Below are 24449 nucleotides of genomic sequence, written 5' to 3'. Positions count from 1 at the left end.
GACTGGATCAGGTTTTAAGTCAACATAGGCCGAGCCCTAATAGGTATGGATGTTTGAAAATGCTGTGATTACCATTACGCCTTGGTCTACGTGCCTCGCGTCCCATCTTGACTGCCGTGCTCAACTAGAATTAAATGCATTGAAAGAAGAGGTCCAGCCCATAAATGACAAATTGATAATCAGTTTCAGCTTTCCAGGGAAGGGTCGAGACACTTTTCACCAGCTGTTTATATTCTTTGCGATCCGTAACATGAGGACTAGAATATCAGGTGGCTGCTCAGCGCCTTCCAGATGCTTCAAATTTGGGGTGTTTCTCGGCAACTTGAGAGCTCACTGGATACCGCATGGATGTCAATGGTTGATGATTGGCTGTTGTTCGTGTCATCAAGTGCGATTTCCATTTCCTCTGATTGCAGTGAGCCCAGTGTCTGCATTGCTCCAGCGATGCTCCTTCTCATTTTTATCAGCGTATCACGCAATTCTCCATTCTGCAACTCAAGAATCTGCTTGTTGTGGCGGAGTTGACTGGCCTCATCTCGGAGCGCATGACTTTCATGAACTTGGACATCAAGTTCACAACGGGTGCGTGCTAGTTCCACCTCTACGCGGCTTTTGGCCGCCTTGAGCTCGCAGATCTCCGCCGTGAAAGAACTATCCATCAATTCTTCCCTGTAGTCCTGCGTGTTTATTCTGGGTGAGAAGGGCTAAATAAATGAGGGCATGAAAAAGGCTCACCTCTGGAAGGGCGCATGCACTAGACTGCGACATATCTAACGATTGCGGGCTGACAGCTTCAAGTGAGATACCAAGTTCCTTGAGTATTTTCCGGTAAAGATTTATCTTGCCACTACTGAGGTTTGATTTGAGCAAAGCAGCATTCGCTTTCGTGACAGACCAAGCGTATCCATCTTCGGGACGCGGTTGGAGACGGACCCGTTCGGGAGCGACGACGAGCTGAAGTCGGTGATCTAGCTGTATGAATTTTTGTGAACAAAAGAAAGGGAATAAATGTACATACATATATGAGCTGCCAAGGCTTCTCGACATTGTTTACTCAATTGAAAGCGCTTTTGGTTGCTGCTCTTAGACATGGTGAACTTTGTCACTTAGAGAAATTGGAAAAAGACACGCGGGGAATGATTCCTGAATCAATGAAAAAGTGAAGACTTGCACAATGCCAACTTAATACTGGGTCGATGATTCGTTCTCTGCCCAGGTAGAAGCACGGCCCATGGTTAGGGGCCCCACCCTTGGCGTCGATTTTTCTGACAGAAATTCCTGTAACAGTTTCGCTCACCGAGCCCTCATATATGGTACTGGATGCGTGAGTAAAGTACAGGACTCTGTTTGGAAGGGCTCACTATGCGGCGTATCCGGCGCATTTTGCAATTCATTGCGGGCCGCAGAAGACGCATAAATTGATAGTGTCAAAAAGATGCATTGAGCAGAAAGTCAAGATCGATCGCATCCTGCATGGTGATTCCATCCATCTAAGTAGCATATAAAAGGGGCTATGTCAAGCTATCTGAATGTCCCGTCCGGCACGCAATTGTCTTACTGTAATCGAAATGGCTCCAATAACTCGCCGTTCTCCATGCCCAAAACTAGCGACGTATTGCGACATGCTACAAATGCAGTGTGACTCTCCCAAGCCTCCACTTATAAAGATGGTCACTCGCCGTGGTCCCTCTGCCGGTCGCAACATCCGCACAGACTTGGCGAGCTTGACACCCTCACCAGCAAAGGCAATGAGAACGAGCGTTCAATGTCGATATCGTGTTTCACGTGTCCCACCACTCTTACGGTCGTCAGGTAGATCCCGAAGAAAGGGCAGCAATAGAAACATGCGCAAGAAACGAGCAATTTCTGAGCAAGAGACCAGACGACTGGATTGGATGCGACGACTTCGCCCTAAGCCTCATAGGTGTTTCTAGGCCGAACAATGACTAGCCAATTATTCAGGCTCAGCATCTGGTGTATGGAAATATCCAATCTCTTTGTTGTGTCGTTAAATAGTTTGAACCAACGAGCAACTAAGTGCAAGAACCCATGTTTTCGAAGCTCAGAATTAACAGCCTCAATACAAGTCTCTATCAAAAAGGTTTCTTTGTGAAGCGATGTGATTTTCTAGGCTGTGAATACTAGAATTAGAACTTATATTTTCTTTCATTACGAACAGTTTATGGACCATGCAATATAATCAGACCGCTTTGAACAATTCGCACTGGTGTAGTCTGAAGCCCACAATAACTTATTACTAGACGATAACCAGAATCAGCTTTCAAAAGCTCTTCTTGCCTTCCTTGTCCAGCCCTTGTGCTGTCATAGAAGTTACACAGCCCGAAGCTAGGAATCATGGACATGAGTTCTTTGCTGAAGAACGCGTATCATATAGAACGTGAGTACATTCATGCAGTTTAGAAGGCTGATTGCAAAGAGAACGTCGACAAGGCGACGATCAATAGCTGGATCTTTCAACAGTCAGTGATGTTCATTTTATCTGGGGCATTGAGATTACCTCCAGAGCAATAACCCATAACTCCGCTAATGTGCCTGCGATTGCAGCCGCAAGTACAAGTACTGCCGTGACAGAGAGATACCATGCGGCGTATTGCAGCTTAGTTCGAGCTAAGGTTGACTGTCCAACCATCCACCAAAACCATGCAGCGACGCCAACATAGTCGATGAAGATAATAAAGAGACCTCCTAGATGAACGTAGGCCAGGAGGAAGGTTCCAGTGAGAGCGAATGCTACCTTGGCCAGCGCAGAAAGCACGGCAAATGGAGGGTACACAATGCGTAGTAATCGAGGCGTGAATGGATTCTCACGCTGTTGAAAGATGAGATGAAGGTACTACGGTACAGTTAGCCAGCAGTCAATTTGGTTACTTATGTGTTGAAGACCTACTGCCTGTAGCGGTGACAATAATGGAGTAGCCCAGACTAGCACTTGGCCCCATCTTGGGAATACTTTGCCCCAGAACAACCCGGTAAGAACCGCAAATGAAACACATGAGAGGGCACACAGACCCACATCAAATTTATACCAACACCACTTCGATGGAAAATAACACAAGAGAGCTAGCCTTCCAACATGTAGAAATAGAAGGATAGTCACTAGAACAGATCTGATAATATCTTCTGAAATCATGGCCCGATATTCTTAGCAGCAGACACTTTTGGAGGGATAAGAGACGTAGATTTATAGTCAAAGAAATTGCTTTTGATCAGGAATAGATCCCAGGAGCTCTTGGGGTCATCACAGCGCCCTCTTGACAGACAACATACTCCACCTTCTGCCTTTTACTTCACTTTCTGGCATTGTCGAAGAATTGAGGTCATCAAATAAAGATTTGTCGCAAAGTTTCGCTATTCTTTTCGCACTCAAGAACAAGCCTGGCTCGGCAGTCTGAAATTTAGTTCCTGAGCCAGGTAATATCGTGCTTCTTGAGCTCTCCGGTGCTGGTATTAGTATTTTTCATAATCGACGAGATCGAAAACTTTGAACGTGCATGCTGTACTTGAGGGTTGCTCAGTCAGCTATCGTGCCAATGTATTTTGCTTTGGAATCATATCTTTGGACTACCCATGTGAGTCGGACCATTGTACTGTATGCGATGATTTCTGGAGGATATATTCTACGAAGATACTTTTGCTGTCTTATCTATCGTTTCATTTTCTCAAATTGCAGATCTTTGTTCATCGGTTTCTGCATCATGGCTACATACAGCACTGCTTGAACAACTTCCAAAGATACAAGACACAGGACCAAAATCAAACCATTGGTGGATCATCATATAGCAAGCATCCCCTTAGTGATTTATACGTTTGGTGTCGAAACATCCACTTGGATACTTCACACACAGTGACCGTCATAACAGACCTCAGGACAATATTTTCCACGTGATCGTCTCTGAAGTCTGCCAATTCCTTGCGATTGCCGGCGTCCTCTCGGCATCAAGACATGTAAGGAATCGCTACTTGCAAGACTACTTTAGAGTACTCGATGAGGCTGTATGTCAAAACCAAGTACATAATGCGTAGACTGGGCTTGCAAGACTGCCCCATTCGAAATCTCTCCAGAGGACGAAATAAGTAAAACGCAGAGCCAAAGAAATTGATGAGAAGCAGTCGACCGAATGCAGAGGCCAGTGGGGAAGGATCGTGAAGCGGTTGGGCCAATGCGTGAATGGCAGGCACCAACGCCAAGAGGCCCACTGATGCAAATCGGAGGGAAAACCGACCACACAACAACTCTGTGTCTTCTTTGAGTTGACCCTCAGGGAGACTTCCAATAACGATCATGGTGAAGGCTGACGCGTATCCAAGCTGTAGCAAAGGCTGAGCCGGGAAGAGAAAAGTAATAGTCGGAAGAGCAGCGGTCCAGATGAGAAACAGACTGGAAGCCCGCAACGAATCTCCCTCTTTGGTTGTTTTTTCAGTTCGGAGTACGTGCCGGCCATTCTGGATGACAACACCTAGATACCACAAAGCGATTCCCCCACCAAAGGCGATGACCACTAGAGCAGATGGGATTGACTCTTGAGCTGAAGGGAAATGGAAGATCAAAAAAAGTAAAAGATAGACGACAAAGTAGGAGAATCCAAGCATGCCAATTATGATATCAATGGCACAGTTGCGCAGGTCTGGGTAATCGCGTGTGTTCATTTTGAAACGTCAAACGGATTGTTTCAACTTTATTGAGGAGAATCTTTTGGGCAGGAGATGCTTTTATAGCCAAAAGAGCTCAGGCTATTTATTTTCGCCGGAAAGTTGGTGTACATTGAATCACATGAAGGGAGCGATTGAAGTGACAGTAATGCGGCGGTGATCACCAGAACGGTGAGTGAAGAACCATCACATCAACAGGGAGCAACGCAAAAGCCGGACCCTCACAAATGAGCGCGTTCATGTTGAACTCTCTCGACATATTTTGCTCTGGACATAACTTCTTTCTGGCTATTAAAGCGATCTTTATTTGAGCAATTATGGCTGTCGATAAGAGCACGACATGTTTCTCGGTAAATGTATGCTATGGGCGTCAAACCTCCTAGTTCGCATTCAGCTACCCAATAAGCCTTCACGCAATCCAAGGACATGGAACAGATTGTGCCTCTTGTACGACAGATCGGGCAACAGCAAGCACATAATGCGTACTACCGTGATTGTTATGCTCTCTTCAAGCTACTCCAAGACCTCACCGAGCACACTTTGCACGAGCTACAAACACTCTACAGATTCGGTGCCGAAAACTCGAAGAATTCTGTGCACCAAGTACTTCAAACTTTTCAAAATACAATTTGCACCCTGGTGGAAAGGGCATGCGAAGCTCAAGCGGCATGTGAGGAGTTGTGTCCCGTGAATGCATCAGTTTCGGCACGTGCAGTTCTTGAGCCCATCAGAAGGATGTACACAGATCCAGATCTCAAATAACAGCAAAAAAGCGCTGTCACACTTGAGCCTATCAAGTGCCCAACACGGAAAGGATTGGCTGTTCTGCTTTAGTGAGCTTCTCGTATTCTCGTGTTCCCGATTTTGCTTACTACAGATTCAAGAATCCCAAAATTCCATTTCATCATATACAATTGTACCATTCAAACTATGGAAGAATGGAGAGCTCAACAAATACTGGTGCAAAGATTGACGAATAGGATATTTAAAAAGCACCCCCAATTACATGGTAGTAATCTACAGAAGCAAGCAATGCAATACCTCGTCAACCATTTAAAATGGAGGACATATATAATTCCCCATTTTTCTCCACTGCGTAAAAACAGAATGAAGACCCGCAATGGGCTCACCATTCAGATGCAGCAACAGAAAATTTGTACCAGCCATATAATTGTACTGGCAATGGAGAGAAACAAGGCCAACCATGCTGTCATCAACATCTTTGCTCCCAAGTTGACCTGGACTCCATAGTTCTTGAAGTTGTTCTTGACGACAGAAGCAAAAAGCGCATACAGCAGCGAGACCAAGACTGTGGCGGTCGTAATGAGTATCGAGGAAAGCTTAGTGTGTCAGCGTGTTTAGTCTATGTTTTCCCAGGTATGTACATACCGTGCAGAATATGGCCAGTAACCTGCTACTACATGTACTGGAGAAGAAATACTTACGCCCAGCTAAGATGATTGTCAACGTGGTTGCCACAAAACCGGAAATATACAATCGGATCACACTAAGGGAGAGTTGATGGTGGCCAGAAATTGAACTCTGATCGATCTCTGGAAGTAAATTGCTGACTTTGACCGCGGTAGAGTCAAGCAGTGAAGATAGATTGAAAGAAAAAGATGTGCTGGGGTCGGAGCACACCATCTCCGAGCCATCCCTGGACTCACAGTAACCCCAGAGACCAACGAAATAGTATCGTGGCAAGTGTGATTTTAAGGCCTCTATTTGGGATTGAAGCCTTCTGCTGGAAGCCGAAGTTGCCCCAGTCAGTGCCTCGTTTGCTGCTGTATCGAGGCTAGAGGCCACCGCTTCGACGGTATTGTTTCCCCCACGATGTATACGCGCACGGTCCATGTGGAATGAGTCCCGAATCTGCAAATCACCAAGCTTTGGAAAGACTTTCAAGTCTAACTACCCATTGCTTAGCGAAGTCATTATGATTGAAGATTGTTGGGTTAATCCCACTTTTAAAAAGTATAGATCCAACGGTGAGGAAGATGACGAACATCCGACAAAGACGAATGATAGACAGACTAGAAACGCGACGGAAAATGACAATGCCGTTGTTGAGACCAGACAATCCAATGTGCTCTTGGTAGGAAAGCTTCATGGTTTCAAGCGAGAGACTGACCGATGACGAACTTCAAATCCGGGTAATACTTGATAACCATTTTATCACAATACCAGGTAGCTTTTATATACAGCTTCAAGATAATTAGCCCGGTCCGAGATGCTAAGAATTCGGCAAGCTAGAGAATTGAGGCCGGCGCAATTTTCAACTCACTTATGGGGAAGAGAAAGCGCGACAGAGCAGAAAGTTGCCTCCCAAAATCAACGGCTTAATCAATGGGGGGCGGTTTTGACTGCATCGACCGCTGGAAAAGGAGGGCATGCAATTTGAAGTGATCGATCGTCAAGTCAAGTCATTAGCTCTTCACTCTTCTGAAATGTATTCAATTCCCAAGCTATAAAGACTACCGCAGAGAGTGCGACTCGGTATATAGAATGTTGTCTCATCTTCGATCACAAGTCACCTTCTTTGAATACCATCATGTCACGTTCCAGGCAGTCAGAAGTTGAACATTGGGAACGAAAACTATACGACTATAAGAAAAGTCATTTCGAGCTATCTGCTAGAGTGCACATTTCTTACCTCGTTTTCGAAACCGGGTTTAAAGGACGAATGGACGACCGGCAGAACATGCGCCGATTGAAACAAATGATGAAGATTCAAGGGTGCCAACGCTTGATGCGGGACAATCATGTACCCGTGATAGTTCCCAAGGCGCATTGGCAAGAACGCGTTCGTCCGCGAAGTGGCAATGGAGTCATTCCTAGCTTGGAGATTGGACTAGATTACCGATTGTGCGCGTACGATCACGAAAATCTCATCACGGCTGCCAAACACGTCCTCGACTACGACAACCAGTGGTGGATCGTAGATGTGTATCTAACAGATAATGACGAAGGTGCGTTTTCTCATCTCTCGCTGGGAGGACCCCCGTTAACAATTGTCTAGTCTCGACCGAAAACGACAGCAATGACGTGGAGTCTGTGCGCCACAAGTTCATTCAATCGCTGAAGGAGCGATACCCAAATGACAATCGTCCCGCCGATGGACTGATTTACGAGCGGATCAACTACTACGAGGGCCACCTCAATACGCCGCGGGATCCACTCGCTGCGAACAATTGGTGGGCTGTACTGAAGGCCCTTGAGGGGAGCAAGAAGGGAAAGTACTTGAAGCAATTCTTCAAACATGACGCCTTGCACCGGAAGCTAAACGTTTTGCTCGCTATTCCGGGTCTCTGGGGAGGTATGCGGATTGGGCTACTTCATAAAGTGACAGCCATGCATTGTGACGAAGTAAGTGACACGGAACCCAATGTCGCCGGACTCATCTCAACTAATGTGGTTACAATTCTAGCCAATCACATGCTACTGGGAATTGATCTACAGGACGTTTTCAAGATTGGTCGGAGGGAGAGACGAGCTTTTACCACTAATTGACGGAGTCACGGTCGATCTGCTTCAGTCTCGCGTTCCTAAAATCTCCAGCGCGGATTTACAGTTCTTGAAAGTCGAATTGGATGAAGGCAGGCTGTTTTCGAACTTTCCCGAAGCAGCTCGAGCAGAAATCTGGGCGCGTTTGAAGACAATTGATTATCCAATTCCGACCTTGAGGACATTTTTCAAGGACCGACTCTATCTTGAGGTCGCTCAGAGCGTCATGAAGCAACTGTTTGTCCAGCCGCAGCCGCGTGACGAAATGATTACAATTGACCAGGGAGTGTACGGGAAATATGAAAGTTCAGTCCCCATCCCGATGGAGATGAGACATCAATGGCTGGGAGACGATCTGCTCGAATTTTGGCGCTTCAGTTTCCAGTACGGATTTGAGATGACCAATCACCAACGCCGCAAGTGGGCCAAGGACGCTGAGCCGGAAGAGTTGTTTGGTCAGCAGACCCCCGATGCTTCTTTTCCCTCCAAACAAGAAATATGGCGCCATTTCTTCACACTCTTGAGGGCTAGGGCATTACCAAGCACCGGTCACAGACGTCACATCATTTGCAACGGGGGAGCTACCCTCCCCTAGGCCGTGTGAATATCCAGAAAACATAGAAGAAGAGATAGAAGTCACGAAAAAGATGTGGGAAGCCGTACTCAAACACCATCGAGGTAGATCGATTCGCTCTGTCAGCAGAGTCGTTGCAACAAGGCCGCCTCCCAGTGCGCGTGACAGCGGGCTTTCTCCGACATTCTGTTTTTAAGGCGTTCTTTGGCTATCTTTGGAATAGCAATAGCCAAACATCTGATCTTCCCCGTGCTGGAGATGATCTCGAAAATCAAACTGTCGAGGAAGAACTGACTGGAGCAGTTGTTGCTGTGGACATGACGAACACAGACGGTATGGACATAGATCCTGGGAGTCACAGGCCGAACAATCTCGCCACTACAACAGCTCAGACGTCTGATGCCCTGCTTGCAGCCCCAGCTCATCACCTGCCCCCGTCTTTCTATGTCATGAACATCACAGTTGGATCGACTGCACGGATATTAGATCTGCCAGCGCATGAAGCCTTTATGAAAGATTTCCTGCAAGGTTTATCTGATCACCACTTCCGAGTCTGGGTTGGTGAGGATCGACGCTTCATTCTCCCAGAGAACTGCTATTCGCACTACCTGACTCATCCTTCGTCGGTTCTTTATGCCGAGTCCAGAGATGATGCGCAAGCTATTCACCATGATGCACTATCGCAGACGGGTGCTGGAAGCAAAAGAAAGAGGGGTGCTCAAGACAGGCTCAGAAATGGCGCAGAAGTCTGGGTACAAGAGCAAGTTGACAGGTTGTCTCATCTGCATGGCATTGATGAGGGCGAGCTTTGAAGAACAAGACCGATATCCGGGCCTAGACAGGCAAATCTTCGAAGAAATCATAACGCAGATACGCAATTCAATTCATGAGTTAGATGCATGTTACCATTTCAAATTTAGAACGAAGCTTGAACTACCTAGCGCAGAGGCCGTCATCCTTGGCCACAGGCTCCGACACTTTCGCATAAGATGACCAGTCATGCTATCAGCTATATCAATTACGGAAGAACAATGCTTCAAATTTCATAGTTATCCACATTTGGTAAGTGAAACTAGCAATACGATAAGCTCAAAAAGTCGTCAAGGAGCGACAAACGAAGTATGTAGAATCCCCGTACAAAGGGTCTGCCAGCCAACAAAAGGGATGTATCAGAAGGCCACTTAGAACACGCAATACGATTTAATTCACCGAATCTATAGTATGAGGCCGGTAGACAAGGGATTTCGTCAATTAACAATGGCCAACTCTGGAATATCTATCCGATTTCCAGCCGCCGTTGCGTTCCTCTTTCGAAAATAGTGTTGGATTAAAATCAATCCAACTTGATACAAATTATCTGGGATGAATTCTAATTCTGTGGGTCTTTGCCTGCGCATAACAGTTTGGAGTGAGCTGGTTCCAGATGATGTCTGATCTTCGAGCTCTGATTGTAATACCGACAGATGTGCACGTAAGAGAGAAATCCGTCTTGAACTGCGGTGAACAGCCCGACTCAGTCGCTTCAGCTTTGGCCAACTTCGTCTTTTGAACCGCTGTAGTCTCATCAAAACCTGATTGGAATCCGCAAAATTAGATAGTCGCATCCGATATCGTTTCAGAGTCTGTGTTTCATGTCCCATCCTTGGCCGCAAATACTTTCCAAGCTGCTTTGGGGTGATGAAAACCGATACCGGGGTTTTCGGAGCGAGTCGAGGGTTAACATATGAATGCTGAGTTTCGGGCAGATTGGCTGTCAATTTAATCGCCAAACTATCAGCCCGATTCTTGAAGAAAACTGTTAGATCTTTTCGGGTGCTTTGTTGAAAGAATAAGAAATAACAGGATCATGCACCTGATGTAATATTCATTGGAGACTTGATTTCGCTTTTCTGACAGCTTTGTTGGTTGCAGAATGCTGTCGTAACTATGTCTGACCAATCTATTATCTCGGAAGCCATGATCCGGTCGGCACATATATCGGATCTTCCACACTTGCCGCGGATTGTCAAAGTTGGATTCGAGCGTGTTTATTGGATGTAAGTCGATTTATGCACGGGAGTATTAATCTTAAATAGTCTCTGAAAATGCCACAACGACACGATAATGTATCAATCGGTGAGTCCGGTGATAATTTCCCAGTTTTGAGGACTTTTGCAAAGTTCCGAGCTTATTTTAATCACTATTAAAGGTCTCCATGCCAACCATGTGTACATCCGAAATAGCTCATCCACTAGGATGGCACAGCTCTCCATGATTCGAACTCATGCTAGGAAAACGTGAGCATGAACTCACATCCTGGATGCACGATAAAACTGAAGTTCGCCGCATAAAATGTCTGCATCTTCATTCTCAAATTTTCATTGCCATTCTCATAAGCCCATTTAGTCAGATGAGGTCGTGTCCACGTCTCAGTTTGCTGAACAGACTACTATCAAGTTGAAAGTAAGCTTCTGATACATGTCAGGAACTGCGGTAAACGAAGGGACTCATAAAATACCCCTCTTGTGTCTCATTTGACGAAGAACATTCGCATCTTGGCGTCAATTTCCAGCCTCATCTTTTAATCCTTTGACCGCACTTTAAGTCGCTACAGGTGAAGATTGTTGAAACCCCTCAGAGATGCAATTTTATCGTTGAAGACGCTGGCTTTAGGAATTCGACCATAGCGGATCTCCAACATAAATCAGTGCGGTGCCCGACGGGTGACTACTTGATTACAGCAAATTGGTCTAGCTATGGCGCATGCCCTCAGTCGAGTCAAGCGAGAGCAACTTCGCAAGCGCCGCAACAATCTTTTACGACGCCATAACGAATTTTGGCTTCTCTATGGAATGAAAAGCTGGCTCATCATGGAACTGCCTGATGGCCAGATCTTCACGTACCACTCTCATCCCGATGTCCTTCCACCTTCCAAGGAAGACATGGTAAGATCATAATCACATGAGGATTTTGTATTTGACCGCTGATTGGTGAAAGAACACACGTTCCAAGCCCGCTGTCGTTCGGACACCTCGCGATTACAGTTCCACCATTGATCAGTCGGCCGGCAAAGTCCTCCCTGTCCAATGTGCACCAATACGTGAAACCAAAAGATGGAAAGCTCTGGCGCAGCACTTGGATTATGGTCGTCGCATGGCCTCGTAGTAATATCCATCCTTTATTGCGGAGGGGCATAGGGGATTATAGCTCATTTCGGGGAATATCAGAACGGGCATATTCATCAGACCCACGGAACTCCGCTAAACAAAATGAAATTTTGCTATTATCGGCCCTTTTGCTTCATTTCTTAGCACTCTGCTATTTGCTGTACATTGAGTCTGTGGGTATAGTATTAAACGAGGACGGATGTGCAATCCTCCGTCACTGACCGCCCCTGTATGATGAACATCAAAGACCAACTACTAACCTCCTGACGGTACATGTAACTTACTAAAAAGCTATAGCTAGCTATATTGGAATGCGGTCGTGACGATGCCGACTACTACGAGCAAAGCCAATTGAGTACGTATAATTGCAGTCTAGTTACTATACTGTAGCTGCGGATTTAATACAGATTCAGAGCCTTGTCAGGTTAACGATAGCTTGACAATCACACGGCCGTGTTGGAGCACCTAAATAGTCCTGCACCTCATACAGAGTAGCTGTACTTTTCGGGAAACATCCGGGTCTGGGATAGTCTAGCCGGGAATAAAAAAGGGTTCCTAAAAAATTCTCTTTTTTCCTCAAATCCTCTCTGATTGGGTAACAGGTAAAGTTTCCGCCTCACAGATGTGAGCAGCCAGAAAATGCCGATTCCAACCAGGATAGAGATAGAGAGGGGGATTAAGATAATCAGAACACCCATCCAATTTATCCGAGGGACAATTTGAATGAACATGCTGATGATGAAAAAGTAAACACAACGTAAAAACGAACTTCGATCAGGCTGAGATAGTAGGGAGTTCGCAATGCAGAAGAGGCTTGAGAGCGCCGCTACATCGGCTTTGGCAAGCGAAGGCAGCATGGTCAATGACAAGTTAGATGCTGCTCCGAGAGGGGATTTGGTGATAAATCTTGCTGTATTTGAGCAAGAAGATTCGGTGAACTATTTTTCATTCTTCATATCGCCGTCCACCGTCCGCAGCATTGCCCCACTCACACCTGGGCCCACTCACAGTGCCGTGTAACATATGCTTTGACCTCAAGAAAAGTCCAATATGCAATATGCCTTATTAGGCCTTCGACATGCGGACGTGTTCGATTTGAACTTACATGCGTTTATTAACTCGTTTTTTAAACCCACCCACATCCATTGCTCTGATCTATTCACGGGGTAGTATAACGAAGTGGCTTGCATTGCATGTTAACATCGTATAGTTACAATCCTTATCGGCATGGATTAGTATATGAGCTGCCAATAGATAAACATAAAATCCAACTATCCAGTAATGGAACCGTGGTAGAGTTACCGCATGTAAACAATGAGAGGCGAGTTGACTTGGCTGTCTGCTATGATGGATTGAGAAATTATTTGACTCTTTCCGATAGCCCCTTCATTTGCTGTGCTCTAAAATTTGCCACTGGTCATGTTTCTTCACAGATACCTCAATTTTCCGCCCTTGCATAGAGTCAGCCATGTTCCGTATCTCCCTCATTCTGAAAGAATGCCACATAGGAATATAAGTCTTCATGTTACAGAATCTCATTCTTAAATAGGTCGCAAAGCACAATACCAACAAATAGCTCTGCCTGATCATTAATGATAAGGTCTAAAACTGCACATCGTTCGCTCTCGACCATCTTTGATTTTATTGTCCCTCTATCATATGCTCCCAAGAAGAAAAACCACCTTTTTAGCCACATTATCGTTGATATTTCGAGAAAATACCTAACGATACCGATGCCCAATAGAGGTGACAAGGAGGAATTTATTGATTTCACTGGACAGGATGGCACGGATGGCTTCGAAAATGCCGCACATAGCGACAGGGCTCTCAAAATTGTCGAGGGGATGACAGTCGGTACTGTAACTTAGAACGCATTTTCCGTTTTATCTCAGATATTGCTATCCTAAGCACCCTACATGTTGGGCATCAAATTCATGCCTGACTTGAAATTCCCAGCCCGGTAACCCCTCCCCCAAGACCACAGGGAAGGATCTTTCAGTCTCCACTGGCATAAGCACCCCCCGCTCCGCTTTTCGTGACGGATTATATGCCAATTTAATTTGAGTTGGTATGGCTGTTTACAGTTTCCAGGGTATATTTAGACATTAAAGGATCTAGATTGGTGATCGATATCAAAAAAACTCAAGGTTTTGTAGACGTAAAATCGGATAGTCGTGAATATTTTATTCTACATGCATGGCTGATGCTAGCTACAACCTCCAGTATCAGGAGGGTCAAAGAGCAGAACGCCGAATTGCGACGATTTCAACTTCACAACCTCTCCAACTTTCAATCCCACCAGCTTGGATACAATGATGGATGTAGATGTTTTAACGGATTGGGTTTCAGCCTACCATCACTTGGTGTACCACCGAGACAATTGTCAAAGTTCCGCCGTAACAGACCTTTCAGTCCCTTTCTAGCAGCAACAACACTCAATATTTCGCTACATGAAACAGATTTGAAGAACATATCTCAAATAAGAGTGCATTTGAAAGAATGGCTACATTAGGTACACAACCAGACTCGTCGCCTTTTCCCAATAATTTTGAGTCCTCCAATATCTCCATCATCAGTCTCATCCATCTCGAATTCATCCGAACTTGGACACACAGTCAAAAGCCATTTATGCCCGGCTTCTTCAGCGGCAGTGGGTAAAAGGCTTTTATAGCGCTTTCGATAATTTTCCGTCACATGTTCTTGCCCAACAAAGTAGAGCCATTGGGTCCACCGCTCCTCTAAAGTGATAGGACAACAGGGGGTTTTGAACAAGCTCAGGATAGACTTCGCATCTTCCAAGTCCAAGTGATCCAGATAGAGAATGACCTTAACGTGCTTATAGCTTCTATACCCGCATACGATCGTGCGAACGAGAGCTTGAAGACTAGCGTGTCTGTTTCTGTGGAAGGAGCTAGCCCTGTGGGCCCAACCAGCTAAGCCACATGCAATGGCAACGGGTAATGAAGCACATAAACCTGCCAAAAGAAACAATGCTGGGTTCTTCACGGAAGGGAAGATGCCGTTGTGCACCCTTGGCAATAGGGCCAAAAGGGTCACTAGGTTCGGTATCAAAAATGACCGTAATTTCTCGTGCTAAGTCAAGCAGCAGAGGATACACATCTAGAGAGTGGAGAATTCTAGGCACCGACGCAGACACTTCACTGAGTGGGCCGTATTTGGGAATCTCGAGGTGGAGACATACTGTGGAATTCTGACAGATAACGGACAGCGCTTCCTGGCGAACCTGCTTATTCACTAAAGTAAGGCTGAACGATATGGGGAATTGGTATCGAAGACCAGCGGCGCTGAGGACGAAGTCATGCGGTTCTATCTCAAATCCTGTCCAGTACCCGCCAGGTGGTTTTGGTATAGCGCGGTTAATCCTAACTGTAAATCCGATTATGTGTCTTCGAAGCTCGAAGGGCAAGCTGAGGAAACGAAATGGACTGATTTCGGAAGTTGAAACCTCTGCAAGCAAGTCAACTGGCTTACTTAATGAAAATATCCATACTACCAACCTGAAAGCGAGGCCATGAGGCTTAGAAGAATAGCTGTGCTGGATGTGATTGTAGTATTTTATAAACTGACATAGAAGTGTAAATGAAGAATTTATTCCAATACATGGACGTTTGGCAACGTCAAAGCAACGCTCAATCAAGTTTGTCGACTAGGTTCTTTTTCGAATATTTACAACAGCCTTATTCGTGCCAATGGGGAATGTGGAACGCTGAGGTGGGGCGATGGCGGGGGTATGGTGGGAATTGAAAGCAATACAGCTATCAGATTCATGAATGCCATGGAGTGGGAATGGCCAATAGCGAACTACGAAGAAATACAGTAATTGATATGCGGTCATGAAAATGCGACATGGGTAGACCTCGCCGCGGCCCACCGAGGAAGGGGCCCATGCCACCCACATACAGCCCATCATGTTATGTAAGTTTCCTAAATAGGGAGTTCTGTCAAGTATAGTGCACCGCATCTTTACTAGTGCGCTTGGAGATATTCAGCTATCATGTATGTCTGATTTGTGCCTGTGTTTGTGAGGCTTAGTAAGCCCCAAACCCCTTTTTATTCTGCACCTACTATAGTATTAAGAATCACACTCAAGTACTTTGCTGTACTAGTCCGTACTGTCCCACTCGGAAGTCGACACTAACCCTAATGAATGACTAGTGCGTATCAGGATGACATAACAATACCATCAAAACAGGTCCTCCAACAAGCATATCTCATCGCGACCCTCCTTTCTCTTTCCTCTTGCCATCCTCCTGCTCATCAATACAATTCATTGCGTATTGATCTCTTGTTTCTGTCTGCTTGGTTTTTAGTCTAAACTAGGTATGGCTGAGCAATCTAAGCGTCCACAAAATGATTGATACTATATTAATAGCCATGCCATTAAGCAGGATAAGATGAAACTAGGTGGATATGGCAAGATCTACATTCCTAACACAAGATGGAGGAAAGAATACGAGAAAGTGGGAGATAGAAGAACAACCAACTAACTAGTTAAGCATCGTGCATTGAATCCACGCCAAAGAAGCAAGAGCAGTAATCACAAAGAACATGTAATGATATTTGTGGTTCCTTCTCTGACCTCTAACCGGATTGAACTTTTTAAAAATAAGCCAAGAACCATATATTCGTACTTCATCTGGATCTTACCTCATATTTCCAATCTTCCATCCCATCCATGTGCGTAGAGTACCACATAGTGAATGAATCCCAAGGATAGATAAACCAGTTTTTCCCAGTTTTCTGATCAATATACCACTATCGGGGAAGTTGTCAGTGATCTTAAATTATCACCCCAGTTGTCGACCTACGCTTCCACATTTTCCAGTATACACGGTTTTATCCAGAGCATCTACGATATGTTCATGGAAAGACCTCTCACTAGAAGGTTTGATCTCAACAGACCTGGCATGACCATTGATGACATGCTTGATAGCTCGTATAACCAAGTGAACGAAGCTAGACTAGCATTAGTTTATGCCATCAAGACTCAGAAAATAATCACACGATGGTAACAATATCATACCTCTCCGCAGCAAAAATGGTCGATGTATGGCCTCGCCCGGAATGTGGCCCTAATACGTAGAAGAAATTTGGAAAATTCGCCATTGCCACCGTTTTAAAGGCTGATTTGCTTCCAAATTGCTTCCAATGATCTTCTCGCGAGAGACCATTCCGCCCAAAGAGCTTGACATCAAACTGAGCAGTTTTAAATCCCGTTGCCAAAACCTATTCAGATCTCGATTAGAATTGGAGAAACCACAATAACAGAATATGCAACACCTACGATTATATCGGCATTGTATGTCCTGCCTGATCCTGTCAGCACCGAATGAGGTTGGAGAGCTACAATCGGGTCTGCTGTTAAGTGGACGTTGGATTTTTGAAGACATGGGATGTATCTATCGTTGTCAAATACCCGTCGCTTAAGTAAGACCTTAGACTCTCTTCTATTAGAAATGATGAACCAGGACTTCGAATCTTACCTTACAGCCCAAATCATAGGCAGGGATAAGGAGTGACCAATATTCCTCTAGAAAGGGTTATATATCGAATTAGTAAAATGACAAAATGTGGAGCGACAAGTGAAATCTAGGGCAAATTATTACCCGGTGCATTGGTCTTGACATATTGCCGGCTTATTTCCGATGCCTTGTTTCTGAGCGATTCCCCTTTGGCTGTGATGTTGAACTGGGGGCCGGACGTTTCAAGGTAGGCAAAAACCGCCGTCCGTATGAGCCATAAAAGTGAGGGTATATACTGAAAGACCCTCCTGAGAAACACGCTGATGGCCATATTCTCGCTCGGCATGTAGTGCTGCGGTGTCTGTATCATGGGATTCGGATCAGCAAAATCTACCTATAGTCGACGTAATTGAGTTATTGACTAACTCGCATAAATTGGGTAATTGTCTTGGCTTCGTTGACAACGGATGGAATGAGTTGGGAAGCGGATGCTATCAGATATCGAGATATTAGCCTCCTGAATTTTGAGACAGATTGGCCGCGTCCTACATCCGTTGCCGATGACCACGACATCTTTGTCACGAACGCAGACATCGTGATTCCACTGGGCTGTATGGATAATTTGTCCCTGGAAGACGTCTGCATCCTTAACCTTTATCACATTTGGGATAGATAAACCCCCCACAGCTGATATGAGTATCTTGCACTCTTGATCGAAGCACACCCCTGTTGATAAATCTCGCAACTGGACTTTCCAAGTACTTGTTTCTTCGATCCAGCAACCCTGTACCCATTGAATATGGCATGAAATATGACGAGACACGTCATATTGCGCTGCAACTTGGTTAAAATATTTCAATATCTCGTCTTGTTTTGGAAACACCTTCGAAAAGTGAGGATTCGGAGCAAAAGAGAGACTATAGAAGACGGCTGGAATGTCCACTCCGCACCCCGGGTCTTGAGTATTCGTTAGTATCAAAGATGTGGAAAGAATTCATGACTCTTACACTGGTTTGACCACCATGTTCCCCCGGGCTTGGGTATCTGGTCATAAATTACCAAATCTTGGCAATTGAGCTGCTTTTTTAGTTGACATGCCATTGCTAATCCAGAAAAGCCAGCTCCAATGACCATGACTTGAACAAATGGCCTGCTCGTCTTTCTGCTAGTGGACATTTTGCTTGGATAAATTTATGTTGAAAAGGAGTATGACTTGCTTCGCAAGGCAGAAAGACACTTGCGGGATGTCTTCTAAGCTGAATATTAATATCTCGTCCCAAAGGCCGACGACTAAAAGAAATAAATTTCCAGTCAGACCCATGATACAGGAGTATACTCCAATATTGAATCACTTTCGCATGTGACTGTAGTTGGGCATACTAGATTTAGAAACTCGCATTTGCCATCCAAATTTGTCCGCAGCTGGGTCAACAGGGTAGCCACAACCAATTTTTCCAAAGCCGAGTTTGCCGCTTAGTTTGTGCCATATATTGATAATAGTTAGTCTCCGGCTCAGGAAGGTGGTGTGAAGAAGCTGCTGCATCAGGCAGGAGGGTGGGGATTACTGGAACTGCAGGCTGTGTGAAGGTCTGAGTGGGCGGACATAGGCGAGTCACCAAAGCAGCATCATGCATTCTCCGACATGCCCAAAGAGGCACTCTACTACTGATTCAAACCATGGAGCAAGGATGGTCAGGATTATTTATTTCACGAAATTCCAAGGATGAGTGCTATAAAGAAAAGGTCATTTTGAACGTATTGCCCTCAGCAAAGAGCAGTGTTGAAAAACAGATATTGTATTGTTTGATACACAATTTTGAAATCTCAGCATGATTTGCAATATCAAAATTTCAGACATTTCAGCGGTAGCGGGCCTCTGTGGCCTCTTTTCGATCTTCACCCTCCCACAAGCTGATACAGCCAACGGTCTGGAGTATTATTGCCACTTCGCGATGGCCACCCTGATTTATCAATTCTTTCAAACTCGATGGGTGATTGTGCTACCTACCACCGTTCTCCTTCTCGTCGGGGCAGTCACAACCATTGGCTTAACTTGGTTACTTCAAGCGGCTTTTTTTCAACGAAAGTTACTCCTCGACGAAAGACTGAGCGCTCTAAATGAAGACAAAGAATTCATTGGGAAACCCTTACTTTTCCCAACCAAGCTTTCTCACTCGCGCATGTTTCCCGAAAGGTACAACTATACCTATGATTACTTTCTCGTTGGCATCCCTGTCAGCCTTCGTGGCAGAGTGGGCTCGATCTTGTCAATTGACACCGCACAGCCTGCGCCGGATGACCCAAACAAGTCCACCAGATCCACCAAGTGCTGGTTCAAGGTTGATCAACGCCACTATCTGGAGCCTGGAAACAGTACATTGGGGCTACAGGGCAAGTTGAAGCGTCACCTTTTGTCTCGGGTAAGTAAATACACACCGGACGCAGATCCCACTCTTACCAATTCTAGGGCGAGAACCCTCAGCAATGGCCGTACGCCTACATGATCAGCATACCCAAGTTTCTTTGGTTCACCCGGAATGCAGTATCATGGTGGCTGCTGTACAACCCGTCACGGGAGCTCGACGCGATGGTGATGGAAGTCAATAATTCCTTTGGCGAACGAAAGGCTGCCTTCTTCCGGCTCAATGCAGGTAGTGCTGGCACAGATGCCAACCATACTGCTGAGATCATGGACTCGGTTCCCTTTCAGACCTGCAGTGGTCTGCAACATGCCAAATTTGTTGCGTCGGCTTCCCAATTTAAGATGTACAAAGGAAACTGGGACAAGGATTTCTTCCTTTCCCCCTTCGAGAAAGTAGAAGGATATTTTACGACTACGTGCAGTGACCCCTGCAATCCCTTTTCAGGGACTAAAGGGCCCCTGCATAGTAACACAACACTTTATGCGCCTGATGGCCGGCCCAAGATTATTAGCCGTCTGTTCTCTTGTGGCGAGCCACTAGATCCACTGCGCGCAACACCATGGCAGCTGATGCGATTTATCTGTCGGTGGGGCTACATTGGTGCGCTTTCAAAGCAGCGTATCATCTATGAGGCCCTTCGTGTCCGCTTTCGTGGAAATCTCACCTATCTCCGCAAGCCAGAAGTGAAGAATTCGAATATTCCACGAGAGGAAACGGCTCTGGAACGGCAAGTGTTGCAATAGTCTCCAAGACAACATCATCTAACTGCTTTCTCTCCAGGTCGCTGGAAAAGTTCTTCCGTCTTTTCCTTGTTCATGTCGTCGCCCATTATCCAAAACCTTTGAAGGTCATCTATGAGCCATCGAAGTCTCACTGGCTGTTTGCTGAGACTTTCCATTCCCCTTCCTCTCAGCTTGACCTCCAGAAATCGCTTCCTGAGTTGGAGCTTACCGTTCGTGTTTTAAGCCCGGCCTTTTACACCAATGTCCTTCAATACGAGGACCCAGCCGCAGGTCTGGATAAGGAGCTTACGCCCTTGCCACTGGTTGCAGATTCAAACTCCCAGTACATATGGACGTCTGACACCAGCCCGTTAAAGCAGATATGTTCGTCCAAGGATGTATGGCCTGAAACTACCCCTACTCCTAAATCACGGTTGCATCGAGTCCGAGAGGCTCTGATACACCTTTCTCGCAATTCCTCGACGCCAACATTCATGGACAGGTTTGTCAACGGTTATCTAGATCCAGCGCAACAAAAGGCATACCAGGTAGCAGTTGCTAGATACCTTCTAGCAGAGCGCTACACGTTCGGTTCCCATCTGTTGCTGCGTCTGTGCGAGAATATGGCGATTATCTTTGGCATGTGGGTGTTAATCTATATTGGTGGTCATGTTCTTCATTCTTACGGCTCTATCCCGGTGGAGAGGGTCCAAATAGCCACTGGAGTCTGTGCGGTTCTGTTTGGAGGGGCTGTTCGCTTCAGAAACGCTCTGTAGGGTGCTTGATACGGGACAATACACTATTATTCCATACCAATCGTCCATCTAGTAAATTTCCTCATATAGATGAACCATCCATCGGATAAGTCGCGTATGTTCTTTGGCACCGGGTGTTGAATCGATACTTCGGGATTGGTCGTCAGGCAGCCAACTTACGTCGGGGTCAGAAATATGGGTGGGGTGCCCTTCGATTTATTGGCAAGGGCAAATAGCTTCCCCAGCCTAAAAAAAAAAGCTGCAGCTTGACGCGATGGGGCGGATTGTCTACATAAGCAATCGTCACACAACATACTAACTAGTACCGTTACGGCCCGGACCTTGTGGCACAGACTACCCGTTATCCGAAATGCGCCTCTCAGGCAACGACAGAGCGCCCTGTCCCCCCACTCATCCACATTCTCACCCACGCTCACTCACGGCTTTACCCACTTTCTTGGCGTGCGTTCATATCGCCACCTCATATGCCGCATCATGTGTCTTTCATCCCGAGTGCCGATCTCATGGGTATCAATCACAACCATGTGGGAGGGTCTCAAAGCGCCAACCAACAATCCCGTTCATGGAAAAGGGAGCCTCAACCCATACCCTCCACATCCAACCTCACCATGGATATTTTTGCTGCGCTGAAATAGGTTTCGGGCATATTTACGCTCTAGAAAAGGAAATGATCTCATCCGAGGGATTCCGAAGCATACCCACTATTTGACACCATGTCTTTGGATGACTCTAGCTCACCACACCATTTCAAAGCGAATAATGCCAAAACAATCACTCCCATGTGATTAATGCGTTCGATGACATCTTCTCGGAAACGGCACCAATTTGTCAAAGATAATGTTGTTGTCAATTTTAGGCATGATGCTGCTGCTAGTTTGGGTGAACTGCAGGATGGGTGTGAGAAGGGAGTGCGCATCATAACGAAATCAGCACCGCAAGTGATATCATGAGTGTGGAGTGTTGAAGATACCACAACACTACTTCCAAAGCAAAAAATAAACCGAGGATGGCCTTGTTCACAAGAAAGCAGACCTACAAATGGCAGCGCATCTCAGTCTTGGTTATCCATTCATCGCAATTACCTTGGATTTCTTGTTCCTTTCCACGAACCTATTTCTCCAAAAAGAAAAAGAGAGAAAGAGACCAAACAAACAAACATTCTTGACAATGGCTGAACCTCAACTGAAGGTAGGAACTCTAGTTCCACCGGGACTAAATTCAGAGCATTGGCAAGATCTGACCTAAAGCAACTTGATAGGAAAAGGGAGATTTTCCTGAACCAAGGCTCGACACTCTCAGAGCTGCAATTCCCCCGGCCTGTTTTCAACCTGCACTGTCTACATCAATGTTGTATCTGCTCCGCGACGTGCTCTACTGTAGCCTTCTGGTATTCTTTGCCATACATATTGACACAATTCCCTGGGCATGGGCTCGATACCCAGCCTGGATGTGCTATGGCTTTTATCAGGGCTGCGTCGGCGTGGGCTTCTGGATCTTAGCGCATGAATGTGGACACGGCGCATTCTCTCTCTTTCCTCAAGTGAACGATCTTATAGGCTTTACGCTCCACTCAGCCCTTCTAGTGCCATACTTCTCCTGGAAGACCACCCATGCTCGCCATCATCGCTATACTAGCCATATGGGGAAGGATACTGCTTTTGTGCCTTTCACAGAGGAGGAATATGAAAATTCCTTCCATTTCCCCTTCCTATATCGCATAGTCATTCAGTCTGCTGAAGATGCACCTGTGGTGGCGCTATTTCAATTATTGCTACACCAGCTGTTTGGTTGGCCGATGTATCTTCTTTTCAATGTCAGTGCTGGAGTGGACAGTTTACCCGCCCGAGACACCAGGCTGTCCAACGACAAGAGCCATTTCAATCCTTTCGGGGCCCTGTTCACTCCATTTCAGAGGTTCTATGTCCTACTCTCTGATCTGGGCTTGATCGCCACTGGGTGCATGCTGACTGGGCTGTGTATGAGATTCGGTCTACGGCAGATTCTTTTGTTGTACTTTCTACCATATCTCTGGGTCAATCACTGGATCAGTAAGCAACTATCATCGAGAGTTTCCGTTTTGAACGTCAGGTTAGATCTAACTTATGTACTCGCCTAGTTTCGATTACTTATCTCCATCATACCCATCCGTCACTGCCGCATTACGGAGACAAAAATTGGACTTTTACAAAGGGGGCCCTGTCTACCATAGATCGCACAACGGGGTTTCTCGGTCGCCATCTGTTTCACGACATCATCGATTTTCACGTTGTTCATCATCTATTCCCGAAGATTCCGTTTTATCGAGCCGAGGAGGCAACTCGGGCGATTCAGCCTCTTCTTGGTCGACATTATAACGAGCAAAAAGCTACATCGTTTACATGGTCTTTATACTCCACGTTCCGTGTCTGCAAATTTGTGTCGTCTCGGCTTCATACGAGCTCAGGTGATGCTCAGGAGGTTTTCAGATGGAATACTGGCAAAGCGACTTAACAGTCAGTAGATGTTTGCTATTTCCGTTAATTTTAGATTTCTGGATGCGCTATTTTTGCCCAGAGTAGGCTAATGAAGAAAGAAAGGATGAAAATATAAAGCATTGTATTGCTAGAGGATGGAGGAAGGAATAATACAAGGGGAGAGGAAACGATACACAGTAAACTCCAGTGTCTGACACACCCTTCCGTACTTCCAAATTTCAGTGTCCCTAATGAGTGGTTGCACACAGCCAACTGGTCACAGTTAGGTCAGATGGGTTTAAGGTATACTTGACTTCATACTCCTCGTGTGTCCAACGTCAAGGATCTGGTCTCGCAACTGTACCAGTGCCTGGCAAGCCTTACTGCAGGATGGGCCATTTTGAGGTATTAGGAGTGGGCACGAATAACGAATATATTCGTATTCGTATTCGTAGACTGTTGAGTATTGTTGAATATCACGGTGGTCAAAGCTTGTGTGGCGAGACTAGCGATGTACATTTAAATAGATGGGTTTCCCACTTTTGATAGTAACGTCAACAAGAACACTACAACTATCTATCTCAACAAGTATCACGGTGGCTGAACCTGATGGTAGGGATTAGGAACAGATATATGAGACATCCCGCCCATTTGAAAGATAAATCCATAAGTCAATCAATTGAATCAATGAGATAAT

General features: G+C 45.7%; 3 protein-coding genes across 3 annotated transcripts; 2 read left to right on the top strand and 1 right to left on the bottom strand.

The window, feature by feature from the left end:
- Positions 1–16407: 16407 nt before the first annotated feature.
- Positions 16408–18554, bottom strand: N7511_011406 (flavin-containing monooxygenase; the record flags this gene model as incomplete). Its single annotated transcript, XM_057133783.1, is given in 9 exon segments — positions 16408–16497; positions 16564–16671; positions 16725–16872; positions 16940–17142; positions 17201–17386; positions 17400–17446; positions 17523–17768; positions 17805–18335; positions 18386–18554. 9 exon segments carry the CDS (start codon positions 18552–18554, stop codon positions 16408–16410), a joined length of 1728 nt encoding a protein of 575 aa, XP_056978453.1.
- Positions 18555–19330: 776 nt separating this feature from the next.
- Positions 19331–21299, top strand: N7511_011405 (uncharacterized protein; the record flags this gene model as incomplete). The annotated part of the gene is made up of 3 exons (XM_057133782.1): positions 19331–19798; positions 19846–20534; positions 20582–21299. 3 exons carry the CDS (start codon positions 19331–19333, stop codon positions 21297–21299), a joined length of 1875 nt encoding a protein of 624 aa, XP_056978452.1.
- Positions 21300–22466: 1167 nt separating this feature from the next.
- Positions 22467–23789, top strand: N7511_011404 (uncharacterized protein; the record flags this gene model as incomplete). Its single annotated transcript, XM_057133781.1, has 3 exons — positions 22467–22487; positions 22558–23347; positions 23416–23789. The coding sequence occupies 3 exons, from the start codon at positions 22467–22469 to the stop codon at positions 23787–23789; spliced, it is 1185 nt and encodes a 394-aa protein (XP_056978451.1).
- Between the last annotated feature and the right edge of the window lie 660 nt (positions 23790–24449).

This window comes from Penicillium nucicola, assembly GCF_028828085.1.
Source record: "Penicillium nucicola strain IBT 29836 chromosome Unknown utg000014l, whole genome shotgun sequence".
Classification (NCBI taxonomy): domain Eukaryota; kingdom Fungi; phylum Ascomycota; class Eurotiomycetes; order Eurotiales; family Aspergillaceae; genus Penicillium; species Penicillium nucicola.
This window is presented reverse-complemented; position numbering and strand designations above follow the sequence as displayed.